Below are 14,118 nucleotides of genomic sequence, written 5' to 3'. Positions count from 1 at the left end.
AGAGACTGGGAAGGATGAGGATGAATTTATCATCCTTGGAAGTAGTAAACCCGACCACCCCTTGCACCTCGCTAGTAGCACAGAGGACCGTGCTAATTCTTAAGTGTGGAGAGGTCGTTCGACCGATCTCCGTGGGTAATTAATGAGCGGATAATTTATACGCTTTTTGGCATTATTTTTAGGTAGTTTTTAGTATGTTTTAGTTACTTTTTATTATATTTTTATTAGTTTTTATGTAAAAATCATATTTCTGGATTTTACTATGAATTTGTGTATTTTTCTGTAATTTCAGGTATTTTCTGGCTGAAATTGAGGGACCCGAGCAAAAGTCTAATTCAGAGGCTGAGAAAGGACTGCAGATGTTGTTGGATTCTGACCCTTCTGCACTCGAAGTGGATTTTCTAGAGCTACAGAAGCCCAATTGGCGCGCTCTCCATTGCGTTGGAAAGTAGACATCTTGGGCTTTCCAGCAATGTATAATAGTCATACTTTGCGCGAGATTTGATGGCCCAAACTGGTGTTTAAACGCCAGCCAGAGACCCTTTTCTGGCGTAAAACGCCGGAACTGGCACCAGAACTGGAGTTAAACGCCCAAACTGGCATCCAAGTTGGCGTTTAACTCTAGACAAGGCCTATGAATGTGTAAAGCTCAATGCTCAGCCCAAGCACACACCAAGTGGGCCCCAGAAGTGGATTTCTGCACTCTCTGCACTTAGTTACTCAATTTCTGTAATCCTTAGTAACTAGTTTAGTATAAATACTAGTCTTTCCTATTGTTTTAGGAGATCAATCTTTGGAATTTTATGTTACATTTGGGAGGCTGGCCACATGGCCATGCCTAGACCTTTTTCTCTTATGTATTTTCCAACGGTGGAGTTTCTACACCTCAGAGATTAAGGTGCGGAGCTCTGCTGTTCTTCATGAATTAATGCAAGTACTATTATTTCTCTTTCAATTCACGCCTACTTCTTCTCCAAGATATACTCCTGTACTTAATTCAGTTAAGTTAGAATGAAAGGGTGACCCATGACAATCACCCACTATCTTCGTTACTCGCTTATCCAAGATCCGCGTGCCTAACAACCACAAGCGGTCTACATGATGTTCAACGTAGTCATTGGACGACAGCCGGAGTATAGTCTCTTGGTTCTCTGATCCACGAACTTGACTTGCCTCTCCTGACAACAGAGCATCCGAATCCGTGAGATTAGAACCTTTGTGGTAGAGGCTAGAACCAATTGGCAGCATTCCTGAGATCCGAAAAGTCTAAACCTTGTTTGTGGTATTCCGAGTAGGATCTGGGACGGGATGACTGTGACGAGCTTCAAACTCACGAATGTTGGGCGCAGTGACAGTATGCAAAAAGGATAGAGAAATCCTATTCCGACACAAGTGAGAACCGACAGATGATTAGCCGTACAGTATCTGTGCCTGGTATTTTTCATCTGAGACGAGAGATTCGACAGTTGATTAGCCGTACAGAAACCGTACTTGGACCATTTTCACTGAGAGGATGGATGGTAGCCATTGACAACGGTGATCTACCAACATACTGCTTGCCATGTAAAGGAGCACGCATGATTGGAAGAAGACAATAGAAAAGCAGTGGTTCAGAAGCAACAAGGCATCTCCAAACGCTTATCTGAAATTCCCACCAATGAATTACATAAGTATCTTTATTTTAGTTTACGTTTTATTTACCTTTCAATTATCAAAACTCATAACCAATTGAATCTGCTTGACTAAGATTTACAGGATGATCATAGCTTGCTTCAAGCCGGCAATCTCCGTAGGATTGACCCTTACTCGCGTAAGGTTTTATTACTTGGACGACCTAGTGCACTTGCTGGTTAGTTGTGCGGAGTTACAAACGTGTGATTGCAATCCCGTGCACCAGTAATAATCTCCTCTTTTCAACATCTATGGACTTTAGTTCTCTTTTGTTTTGCTAATTAGGACATCTTGCATGTTTAGTTAGTTCTTCTTGTTAGGACTACTTGGTTAGGGTGATGACCTCTTTTTCAAGAAAGTGTGTTTTTAGGGCACCCTACCAATTTGAAAATTTTTTTTTGTTGAACTTGCTTGAAGAATTTATTTTGGAACATGGTTTTTGAGCTAAGAACACAAGCATGTGAGATTACATCTTATAAGCACTTATTTTCATTCTTGTGTGCATTGTTCTCTTTCTATAATTGTAATCTTTGATTTGTTTGATTCTTTATGTCCATTATTCCATGTATATATACATTTATATGATTGAGGCCATCATTTTATTTAGCTCACTTACCCAAATGGCCTACCTTTCATCAACCATTGTTAGCCAATTTTGAGCCTATTTAAGCCCTTTTGTTCTTAATTTTAGTACATCACTACCCCTAAGTGAAAAATAATAAATGTCCCTTAATTTGGATCTTTGACTAGCTTAGGCTAGTGAGGGTGTGTATCATTTGGGTATGGGAAACTGGGGACATTGGTTGAGGTAAAAGTGTATTTTGTATTTTTGTTGAAAATCATGGGATTGGGTATGTGTTTGTTTATTAAATATGTAAAACCATATGCATTGATACGTATGTATGTACTTTGTTGTGAAAAAAAAACGTGTGAAAAAAAATATATATAGAAAAAGAAATAGAAAAATAAGAGAAACAATATATATATATATATATATATATATATATAGAGAGAGAGAGAGAGAGAGAGAGAGAGAGAAAAAATGCAATAAAAAGGGGACAAAAATGTCCCAAAGTAAAGTAACAATAACAATGCATATCGAATGCGAATTAAAGAGAATGCATGAGCATGTGAAAAATTGGGAATCATGGGTAGCTAGGTATTGTATTAGAATTGTATTAGAATTGTATAGGTTGTCATATGTGTTTGGTGAGAGCTTAGGTTAATCAAAGATTCAAATTTCAAGCTCACTTGACCATATACATCCTTACCTTTACCCTAGCCCCATTACAACGTATGAATAAGTCCTCATGATGAATGTATGCATGCATTGAATAATTGTTGATTGTTAGATGAAAAACAAATCTTAGAAAGCATGAGTAGAAGAGAATTGAGTGAATCGACCCTATACACTTGAGCGACTAGAGCGGATACACTTCCGGTGAGGGTTCAATGCTCAACTCCTTGTTCCCGGCTTTCACAAGCGTTCGGCTCGCAAGTTATATGTACTTCATTTTGATGTTCAAATTAGTAGGATTCATGAACTACATGTCACCTTAGCCCTATATGCTCATATGCATTCTTGGAGGATGAATTTACCCTTGACCAAGTAGGTAGATACCTTTACGTTAGTTGCATGCATTCATTTAGGTACTTTGCACTTCATGAACCCTTTCCTCCCATGATCTTTGGTCTTTTTATTTTTAGCATGAGGACATGCTTGGTTTAAGTGTGGGGAGGTTTGATAAACTCCAATTTTGTGGTTTATATTGTGTAGAATTTGGGGGGGTTTTGTCAATATTTTCCACACTTATTCACATAAATTGCATGGTTTTGTGTTCTCTTCCTAATATTGCTTCGTGATAGAAAACATGCTTCTTTTGCCTTAAAATTGCCATATTTTGATCCTCTTTTATTACCATTCGATGCCGTCATATGTTTGTTGAGTGATTTCAGAGTTTATAGAGCAAGAATGGCCTAGAAGAGAGAAAGAAAGCATGCACAAGTGGAAGGAACATGAAGAATTGGATTTTGGGAAATCAGCTGTGACGCGCACGCGCACCTCACGCGCACGCGTGGGTGCAGGAAGCTGGATATGGCGCGTGAAGAATGGCGCATCCGTGCGGGTTGGCGAAATCTCCATCGACGCGCATGCGTGCTTGGCGCGTACGCGTGGATCGGGAAATTCAAGCGACGCGCACGCGTACATGACGCGTACGCGTGATGAGCAACACGTGACCTCATTAAAGAAATCGTGCCTGGCGATTTCTGAGGCTCAGCAAACCCAAATTCAAGCTGATTCTGCATGAAAAAGACCCAGGAACTCAAGGGGAAAAGGGGGATCATCCATTACACACTTAGACACAATTTTTGCTAGTTTTTTGTTCTTGTTCTTCTAGAGAGAGAAACTCTTACTCTCCTCTAGATCTAGTTTGCTTTTGATCTCCCATTGCTGAATTTCTGAATTGAATTTTGTTAATTGCTAGTTATGATTACTTAATTTGAATTCTCTAGTATAATTTTGCTTAGATCTTGTGTTGAGTTATGTTATCTTGTTATTTTCCAATTTTCCACTCATGTTATGGATATTGTAGATCTTGAATTCTATGAGTACATTGATGTTTTCTATGACTAGTAGTGTTAATTGAGTTGTTCTTTATGGATAATTGTTATTGGTCCTTATAATTTTCAATTTAATTGCAATTTGAGTATGTCTTTTGTTGATGTCTACCATGTGTTTGATGAAATATTTCCTTTGAATATGGAGTAGTTTTATTTACTGTTGGCCTAGGCTAAGGGAATTGGGTAAACTTGAGTCATTGGGTCTAATGAATTTGGTGATTTGAGAACCCTTAGTGGTCAATTTGATAACCATTGATACTAGCCTACTACTAAGTTAATTAGTAGCTAGGTTAGGGCTTATGGATTGATGTTGACCAAGCCATTTGATATACTTCAAGTATAGAAGTAAACTTAATGAGCTTGGTTCCTCACAATTGTCAAGATTTAGTTATTAGACAAGGATAGTGATCCCAAGTCCTTTGCCTAGCCAAGAGTTACTTTTATTATTCATATTTGAAACCCAAAAATCTCAATTGCTTAATCCTAGTTATAATTACTTGTTTAGTTTTATAGTAGAATCATATTGAATGTTCTCTTATTAGTTGGAATCGCTCACGCTTTGTTTTAGTTACTTGATTTAATTTCTTGCATTTTAAGATTTCTTGCTTGTTAGGTCTATTAGTTTAATTTCTTAATCATGAATTCTAACCCCGGAATTCTAATCAATGTTGATGCACATGTTTGCCCATTCCTTGTGAGACGACCCGAGGTTTGAATACTTTGGTTACTTTTGTTGGGGTTGAACTTTGTGACAACCAAAACCCTTAAAATTTGATTCGAGGATCATTTGTCGGTTGAGGGCTATACTTGCAACGCGAATATTTTGTGAAATTCTTTACCGACGATAGTCTTTGTTTATCGAATTTTTGGCGTCGTTGCCGGGAAATGTTTGTAACGTATGCCTTGATATTGGTTATGTGAATAGTGTCGATAGTTTACTCGCTTTCAATACTTGGTTGTAGTTTAGATTTCTTTTATGCATGTGCTATGACTTCCAAGTTTGATGACTCGGTCTCAACCGAACTCTAGTTTAGCCGAGCTTGACCTTGAGATTGAAAGAACTTTGTTACACACTCGGCAAGCTAGACGGCGGTTGGACTATACGGCTAGTACTTCGACCCCTCTTGAGGAGCACACCGAACTACTAGACGGTACCGAGAGTGACTTGGAGTCTGCTACTTCCTATTCTTCTGTTGGCATCACTAATACATCTTTGCATCCCACAGGTGAACAATATATGGTGGAGCCACGCCGAATTACCTTGCATGAGCAAGGAGCTCCGGATATCATACTCCAACCTTTGCAAGCAAGGTATCCTAATCTCGAACCAAACTTTGAATTGAAGAATAGCTTGATAAATCTACTCCCCAAGTATCATGAGCTTTCGGGTCAAGACCCCATCCGACATCTAAGCGATTTTCAAGTTGCTTGTTCCACGGCTCAAAGACATGGAGCCGATGAGGTGGCTATTATGGTTTTTGCCTTTCTCTTCTCCCTTGAAGGGCAAGCGAAAACGTGGTTTTATTCGCAACCGGATGAGATTGTGACCATTTGAGATTTCTTGAGAAGAGAGTTTCTAGACAAGTTCTTCCCGCCGGAGAAGACTGACTATATCCGAAAGGAAATCTCGGGTATAATGCAAAAGGACCAAGAAAGCTTGTATGAGTATTGGACTAGGTTCAAGAGGCGATTGGAATCTTGTCCACACCATGGATTGGACACTCATTTGCTTATCAGTTACTTTACCGGAGGTCTTTGTGCGGAAGATAGAAGATTGCTCACTGCCGCTAGTGGTGGTTCCCTTTCCAAAAATAAGACGGCGGGAGAAGCTTGGAGCTTGATAAATGATGTTGCCGAGGCTACACAACATGTAAGAGTAAGGAGCAACCCTCTCAAGGGTGTGGCGGAAGCATCCCCTTCCGAAACAAGCTTAACCAAGGTGCTTGGGGATATGACCAATATCGTTATGGAGATTCAAAAAGAACAAAAGGCATTCTACTCAATCCAAGCCATCCAAGCCCCACCCCAAGTTGCTCAACTTGAAGGTCCTCCTAGAATTTGTGGTTTATGCTCTAGCACCACACATTACACCGATCAATGCCACCAAATTCAAGATGAGTATGCCCTTGCCGTAGCCAATGTGAATTATAACAACTGTCCACCCTACCCCCCTCAAGGCCAAAACAACTACTCTCATAGCAATAATCAAAATCAAAGGTGGAGGGATAATGCATAAGGGAGCAATCAAAACCAAAGATGGAACAACTCTTCTTCTCACTTCAACAACAACAACTACCAAGCCAACCAAAATCACCACAAGAGTTCTTTTCCTTTATTTTATTAGTTCTTATCATTTACTTTCTTGTTGGTTACTTTTCTTGTCAAACTATAAAATCAAACCCCCCTTGCATTTTCATAGCCAATAATTGACCACTTCATTGTAATTCCTTGTGAGACGACCCGAGGTTTAAATACTTCGGTTAATTTTCATTGGGGTTTGTACATGTGACAACCAAAATTTTTGATGTGAGAATTGTTTGTTGGTTTGGAGCTATGCTTACACCGAAGTTCTTATTTCTATAAGAGAAATTCTAGACCGACACTCAATCTTTCATTATCACTGATGTATGTTATCAAGTGTGAACAAATGACGAATTGTCTCTTTATCCGGAGCTTAAATCCCTTTACAAGCTTCTAATTTAATATCTCCTTCTATACATAAGTATTTATATCTCAGCCTTGTGTCGTAGCACCAAACCCTCATTGAATTATGACTTAGGCATAAGGCTTTGATGGGTAGAGTGTTACACCTAGAATTATTTTTGAATATTATTCTAAACTAAATCAGTATTGTGCTAAACCTCTTTTCTTAATTGGTTAACCAAAGAATTGACGATTGATTAAAGATAAATTGAATTGCCAAGGAATTGGAATTCAATTATTTATGATTTGTCGTGAAAAGGTCTTTTCATGCATAAAAAAATAAATATAAAGTTTAATCTTCCTAGAAAATAAACATCTCTGAAACCCCTAGTGGAACCGGTGACATCTGAAGAGGTTAAAAGAGCTGTGATGACCATGAGTTCGTTTAAAGCCCCAGGGCCAGATGGATTTCAAGCAATTTTCTACAAAGAGTTCTGGGACTTTCTTAGCAACGATGTGTGTGGACTGGTCAAGCGAGCCTTTGAGGGTGAGTCACTGAATGCGGCTATTTTCGATACTCTCATTGTTCTAATTCCTAAAGTGGAAGTTCCCTCTTCCTTACGGGAGTTTCGGCCTATTAGCTTATGTAATGTAATTTATAAAATTGTCACAAAGGTTCTAGTTAACAGGTTCAGACCTTTCCTGTCGGAGATCATTGGTCCTTTGCAAGGAGGGTTCATTCCAGGAAGAGGAACCACAGAGAATATTATCATTGCTCAGGAGATTATGCACTTCATGAGGAACACCAAGTCTCAAAAAGGGACCATGGCATTCAAGATTGATTTGGAAAAAGCTTATGACAGGGTAGACTGGCATTTTTTGGAAGCTACTTTGGTCCGGTTTGGGTTTCCAAAGGCTACCATTAATCTTATATTGAATTGTGTGACTTCCTCTTTGTTGGCAGTTTTGTGGAATGGGAACAGGCTCCAAAATTTCAATCCGAAGAGAGGGTTGAGGCAAGGAGATCCTATGTCTCCTTATCTATTTGTACTCTGTATGGAAATGCTTGCCTGCTTTATCTCTCATAGAGTTTCCCAAGGTTTGTGGAACCCAGTTGCGGTTTCTAGGAATGGACCACGACTCTCTCATTTGATGTTTGCAGATGATCTTTTGCTTTTCTGTAAGGCATCAAAAGCTCAAGTAATAGAGGTCATGCATTGTTTGGACTTGTTTTCTAAAGCGTCAGGTTTAAAGGTAAATCTTCATAAGTCAAAGGCCCAGTGTTCCAAGAGGGTGTCGGAGAGGAGAAAAGGGGTTCTCTCAGGGGTCTCTAACATCCGGTTCTGCAATGATTTGGGTAAATACCTGGGAATTAACATCGGTCATGTCAGAGCTTCCAGGAAGACGGCTCAGGAGATTATTGAAAAAATTTTGAGGAAGCTCTCCAGTTGGAAAGGACGCCTACTGAATAAGGCAGGGAGGCTTTGTCTTGTTAAATCGGTTATGGCCTCTATCCCAGTTTATGAAATGCAAATTTCTCTTCTCCCGAAGTATGCATGTAATAAAATTGATTCCTTGATGAGACAATTCTTGTGGAAAGGCCAAGCCACTGGAAAAGGGCTGCCTCTGGTCAGGTGGGAGGTCGCCATAACTCCTAAAAAGGCAGGAGGATTGGGTATTAGGGATACTTCCTGTGCTAACATGGTGCTTATGGGAAAGTTGGTATGGGATTGTCTAAATAATAGTGAGAAGTTATGGGTGCAGGTTCTGAAGCATAAATATCTCAGGAATCAATCTGGTATGAACGAAAACAGTAGAAATTCTTCATCGGCTACCTGGAAGAACATTGTTAGTGCCTATGAGCATCTCAAGGAAGGGCTTCATTGGAATATTGGAGATGTCCACAAATCAGTTTGGTATGATGAGTGGACTCCTTTTGGTAAGCTTTGCAACCTTGTTCCTTATGTACATATTTCTGAATCAGATTTCATGGTGGCTGACTTGTGAAAAAGGGGTGTCTTGGGAGGTTGATAGTCTTACCACGTCTATTCCGCACGAGATTAAGCAGTTTATTTGTGGTCTGAGATATCCTAGTTTGACTGAGTTGGAGCCACAGTGGAAGTGGTGGCCTGCAGCAACAAAAAAATATAGTGTAAGGGAGGGTTACAGATGGTTATTAAAGAAAACATTAAATTGGAATGCCAACAGTAATTGGAACTGGTTGTGGAACACAAACATTCCAGAGAAGTTCAAATTTACTATGTGGCTTAGCTTACATGATGCTCTACCAACTGAGACCTTTCGATTCAAGCGGCATTTAGCTTCTTCAGATATGTGTAAGAGATGTAACAAGGCGCAGGAGACTATGGAGCATTGCCTTAGAGACTGTGAACGATCAAAGGCAATCTGGTATATGTTGGATCCTAGTATCCTGGACTCGACGGCTGGTACTGCTCTTGAGGAGTGGTTTCGGAAGGCCTTGGCTAACAATGAGGTGTCCTTTGGTGCAGGGCTTTGGTGGGTATGGAGACATAGGTGCAATGACATATTCAACACTGACAACCCTTGGACAGACCATAAGGTTGTTGCCTTGGCCAGAATTACCGCCAAGGACTTACAGGTTTACAGGAATCGAAGCAATGCCTTTAGGTCTCTCCGAAATTGCCTGTGTTGGGAACCACCGGTAGGCAATAGTTTTAAAGTTAATTGTGATGCAAGCTTGCATATGGATTCAAATTTAGCGGGATTTGGGTGTATTATTAGAGATTCTAAGGGAGATTGGATCTCGGGCTGCTCTGGAAGCATTCCCCCTTAGTCTATAATCAGATGTGAATTATTTGCTGCTTGGAGGGGGCTGGTTTTAGCTTGGGATTACAGTTTGCAGGATATTATATGTGAAACGGATTGCCTTGACATTCTGCCCATCATGCATGAGCTTACAAGTGGGTATTCATTTGAAATAACAGATTTGGTTCACAAGATTCAGGAGCTTTTATCTCGTCCTTGGCTTGTTCACGTTGAATGGGTGCCCCAAGAAGCAAATAGAGCTGCGGATTGGATGGCTAAATATGGTGCCAAGAGTAACTCTAATCATATTATTTGGTCTGAGCCTGGTGTTGATCTCCAACGAATCATCCGCTCGGATTTAGGATAGTTTTTGCTTTGTTTCTTTCCTTGTTTAGACACCAAAAAAAATCTATAAAATGTTAGTTCTTCAAACTCAACAGGAGACTTTGAACCACACATTCTTCTTATATTACAAATTTTAGATTTTGGGTAATTCTCTGAAAATTAGAGATACTATCAATAGAGAAATTAGGATATTCATATTAAGGACTAATTTGGGGGCATAATCAGATTTTTTTACATATCAATTGATTTTAAAAAATAAAAAATTTAGGTAATAGAAGACTTAACAGAGTTTGTCATCTCAGCATTCCAATGTATTAGATTATTAGGTTTAGGTATTTTTGTCAAATTTTAAAATTTTTCGAGAATTATTTTGTTAGCGTCATAATTTTTTAAATATCGATTTAGTATTTATTTCTTTAAAAAATTTATTAAAATTAATAAAAATTTAAAATTTAAGTACTTTTATCATACAAAATTCATTTTTCATAAATATAATATTAATTTTCTTGTGTAATGAGTACTTTTATTCGGCGTTTTTAGAATTCACAGCTACAAATTATTGCTTTCCCAAAATTAAAAAAAAAAAAAAAAGGGATCCAAAAGGCAATAACTGAAAATAACTAGGACTATAGGCGGCCAAAGGTTAATCAAAACTCATAATTAGGAAATCCTCACACAAAGTCACAAATAACCACACACCCCCTTTTGTGGCCTTATATTACTTACAGGCATATGCATTCATTGAAGGCCAAACTCTCTTCAGCACAAAAAATTTCTTCTACAACCATCCCCTCATTCAATTTCCCCCCCCCCTTAAGCTAGGGTTTTTCACTTTTCACCTTCTATACGACAGCGTTTCGAGTTTCAACCAACTGTTGTCGTTCTTCTTCTTCACTGGCGAAACAAAGAAGAGAAAACGTGTGTGAATGGCTACAGCGCCGTTGAAGTCTCAGCCTCTGCACAACTTCACTTTACCGTTTCTGAAATGGGGAGGTACCAGCACTGCCAAGAGCCACCACGCCACCACCTCCAACAACCACCACCGCTTCCGCCGCCCTGTCTCCGATCACGAGCATGACTCTGACTCCGATAACCGCCTACCACGTGTCGGATCGCGACCACAGAGGACTAACCGCTATGCTGTTTCCCCTTCCAATCACCACAGCAACAGCCACAACCAAAACCAAAACAAAAACCACACTCCTCCACTTCATACCAACATCAGCAACACCAATAACGAGCATGAGGCCGAAGACGAGGAGGAGAAGAAGCATGAAACCGAGGTAGCTGAAGCGGCCGGGGCGGAGGAGGCGGTGCAGAAGCCGTGGAACCTGAGGCCGAGGAAGCAGACGGCGCCGGCGGTTACGGGTGGAACGTCGAGGAGCGGGAATGGCGAAGGAGTGGAAGCGGCGAACGCGGAGGGAGGGAAGTCAATGAGGCTGAGAGGGATGATGGCAGCGATGGCGGGGCCGGCAGCGGCGAGGGAGGGACAGTGCTCGTCGGAGAAGAGGAAGTTCTGGATCGCGCTTTCGAGGGAAGAAATCGAGGAGGACATCTTCATAATGACTGGGTCCAGGCCCGCGAGAAGGCCCAGGAAGAGGCCCAAGAACGTTCAGAAACAAATGGATGTACGGACACTATTCGATACCAAATACAATACTACCAATGCATCCTTCTCGTTTTATTTAGATAGGTGAAGTAACTGTTCCGTTTTATTGCTACTAAATTTAATCTATTTTTTTAATTTTTTGTTAAATTTCAGTGTGTTTTCCCTGGGTTATGGCTGGTAGGGGTTACTGCCGAAGCGTACAGGGTGGCGGATGCTCCGGCAAAGGTTCTGTCTTTTTCTTATTCTTTTTATTATTATTATCATTATTATTTATTATTATTATTATTATTTGGATGCATTTTGTGGTTGCGACCCGCAAAGCATGCTGTGTGGAGGGTTTGAAATATGATTGTGAATTTTTGTGATTTTGCAAGGACGAGAAAATTGATTAGTTATTTGGTGGTTGGTCATTTCTTTCTTGATTGCAGAGGTAACAAAGAAGCTGCGGGGGAGTGGTTTGCAGCTTCTTGCGAAAGCTGTTTTGGTTTTGGGGGAGGCATGGTAAATTGGTACCAGGAATGGAGGTATAAATGCGCAGAATTTGTGTAAAGACAGAAGGAAATTACATGTCTAAGTTGGGAAAAGAAGACCCAGCAGTTATATGATAACATATATGCTAGGTTCTTTTTGTCCTTCTTCCTTTTTGTAGCTGTTTTGTGTGTTACTTCCTAGCACTAGCTTTGGGTATGCAGGGTGGCAAGTTTAGTTTAGATGATTACCAAAGTAGTTTAAGTTTACTTATTCCTTGCAGTCTTCTCTGTAAGTAAAGTAATATCCATATCCATATCTATAACTATTTCTCTCTATATATATGATATAATAGGTTAATTATGAATTAATTAGTAAATAAAAAATCTAAAGTCAGTGATGATTTCAGAGGTTTCTTGTTTGAATTATAGTTCTGATGATGTGTACAACCGGTTTCAACGTTTTGACAGGCTTCCCCTACATTGTTTTCTTTTTTGTTTTTTCGAGGGGTGGGTGGGCTACTAGTGAGTGTTATGATGTTATAGTTAAATTTTGCGAACCAACAGGTCAGACACTGAGATGCATATGTCTCCTTCTGGCTTGGGAAGAGATCTTTTATTTTAACATTCATGATGATGAGGTTGAAACTTGAAAGTTTTACAGCAAAATATTACTGCCTGCTTTCTTTCCCTTAGATGATGAGTTTTATACTTTTATGATGTTAGTTTCATTAGATGTATTATCTGTGTCATCCTACCTCATACACTGAGCCAAAAGTATTTTCCGCTCTTGGATAGTGTGGGATCCACATAAGATGGGTCCACATCTTATTCAATGGTGAGAAAATGAAAATGAAAATGTGTATTATGCTATTAGCATTTAGCAGTTAGGGGTGCACAGCAGCAGATGGGGCAGAGTTTGGGCCGGGTGAAGTGAGTTTAGTTTTGATTTTAATTTGGTCCTAAATAATGAAATGATTGGATCTATTTTTAATGATTGGATGTATTTTTTAAATTTTTATTTGGTCTTAGATTCCGATAAAATTATACTATTTTTAAATTATATTAAAGTTGGGTCTAAACTAGATAAAATTTAAATATTGATAAATTTTATACCAAAAAATTATAATAACTCTTATTTATAAAGAAGAGAAAAAATTTATTTGTTATGGAAAAATTGATATTTATTTAAATTTAAATTTATTCATAAATTCTAATTTCATAGTTCTTTCATCTATTTTTTAATTCAACAAGTTTGATTAAAAACAAAATAATAAGTTTATAATTAATATAACATAATATTAAAATTAATTTAAAAGACATGTGTCTTTTCATAATGCATCAAGACATCACCAAAATTTGAATTTTATATTTTTGAACTTTTAAATTTTTGAAAATAATTATTTCATAACACTTCATGTAATAATAATTTAGAGTTTAATAATAATTTAAAATCTCATAATAATAATTAGTCAATTGCACGTCAAAATATATATTCAAAGTCTCATGAAAATAAAATGCATTTTTTTATACAGGTTCAATGGGTCGGATCTGAGTGGTCCAAATCGTTTAATAAATTAGCAGGATTATTTATTGAAACTTTGGGTCTTATCGAATCATAGAAACATTTATTGAAACTTCGGGTCTTATCGGATCATAATAAAATTGGACAAAATTAGTCTCAAAGTAGATGAATTCGAACTGAATTTTTGAATGGAACCGGATCATAAATACTCCTATTAGCAATATATTGGCGGAATAATTATATAGAAGATGCAATATAGGATATTTATGTTACAGTAGCTACAGTAATTATGGTACTTTAAAAAATTGTTAAAATTTAAATAATATTTTTTAATTATTTAACATTTTTAATTATTACTAAAAAAAGTATTACCAAAATATAAAAAATATAATTTTAATGTTTAACAACACTTGTATAACTATCATAATTATCGTAAACATAGATATACT

The 14,118-nt window shown here is 38.3% G+C and overlaps 1 protein-coding gene across 1 annotated transcript; it reads left to right on the top strand.

Annotated features, from left to right (window-relative positions):
* The first annotated feature begins 10,715 nt into the window (after positions 1-10,715).
* LOC107617799 (uncharacterized) lies at positions 10,716-12,508 on the top strand. Its single transcript, XM_016319671.3, has 3 exons — positions 10,716-11,696; positions 11,831-11,902; positions 12,106-12,508. Exons 1-3 carry the CDS (start codon positions 10,995-10,997, stop codon positions 12,109-12,111), a joined length of 780 nt encoding a protein of 259 aa, XP_016175157.1. The 5' UTR covers positions 10,716-10,994; the 3' UTR covers positions 12,112-12,508.
* Positions 12,509-14,118: the final 1,610 nt, after the last annotated feature.

The sequence above is a fragment of the Arachis ipaensis genome, chromosome B1 (assembly GCF_059453495.1).
Source record: "Arachis ipaensis isolate K30076 ecotype BB chromosome B1, ASM5945349v1, whole genome shotgun sequence".
Classification (NCBI taxonomy): Eukaryota; Viridiplantae; Streptophyta; class Magnoliopsida; order Fabales; family Fabaceae; genus Arachis; species Arachis ipaensis.
The sequence above is the reverse complement of the archived record's forward strand: the minus strand, read 5'-3'. Positions and strand labels throughout refer to the sequence as shown.

Excerpts from the sequence above, each read along its gene's own strand:
- LOC107617799 (XM_016319671.3), top strand. The coding sequence starts at position 10,995 with ATGGCTACAGCGCCGTTGAAGTCTCAGCCTCTGCACAACTTCACTTTA. Across the intron at positions 11,697-11,830 it reads ACGTTCAGAAACAAATGGAT|TGTGTTTTCCCTGGGTTATG; the intron begins GTACGGACACTA and ends GTTAAATTTCAG.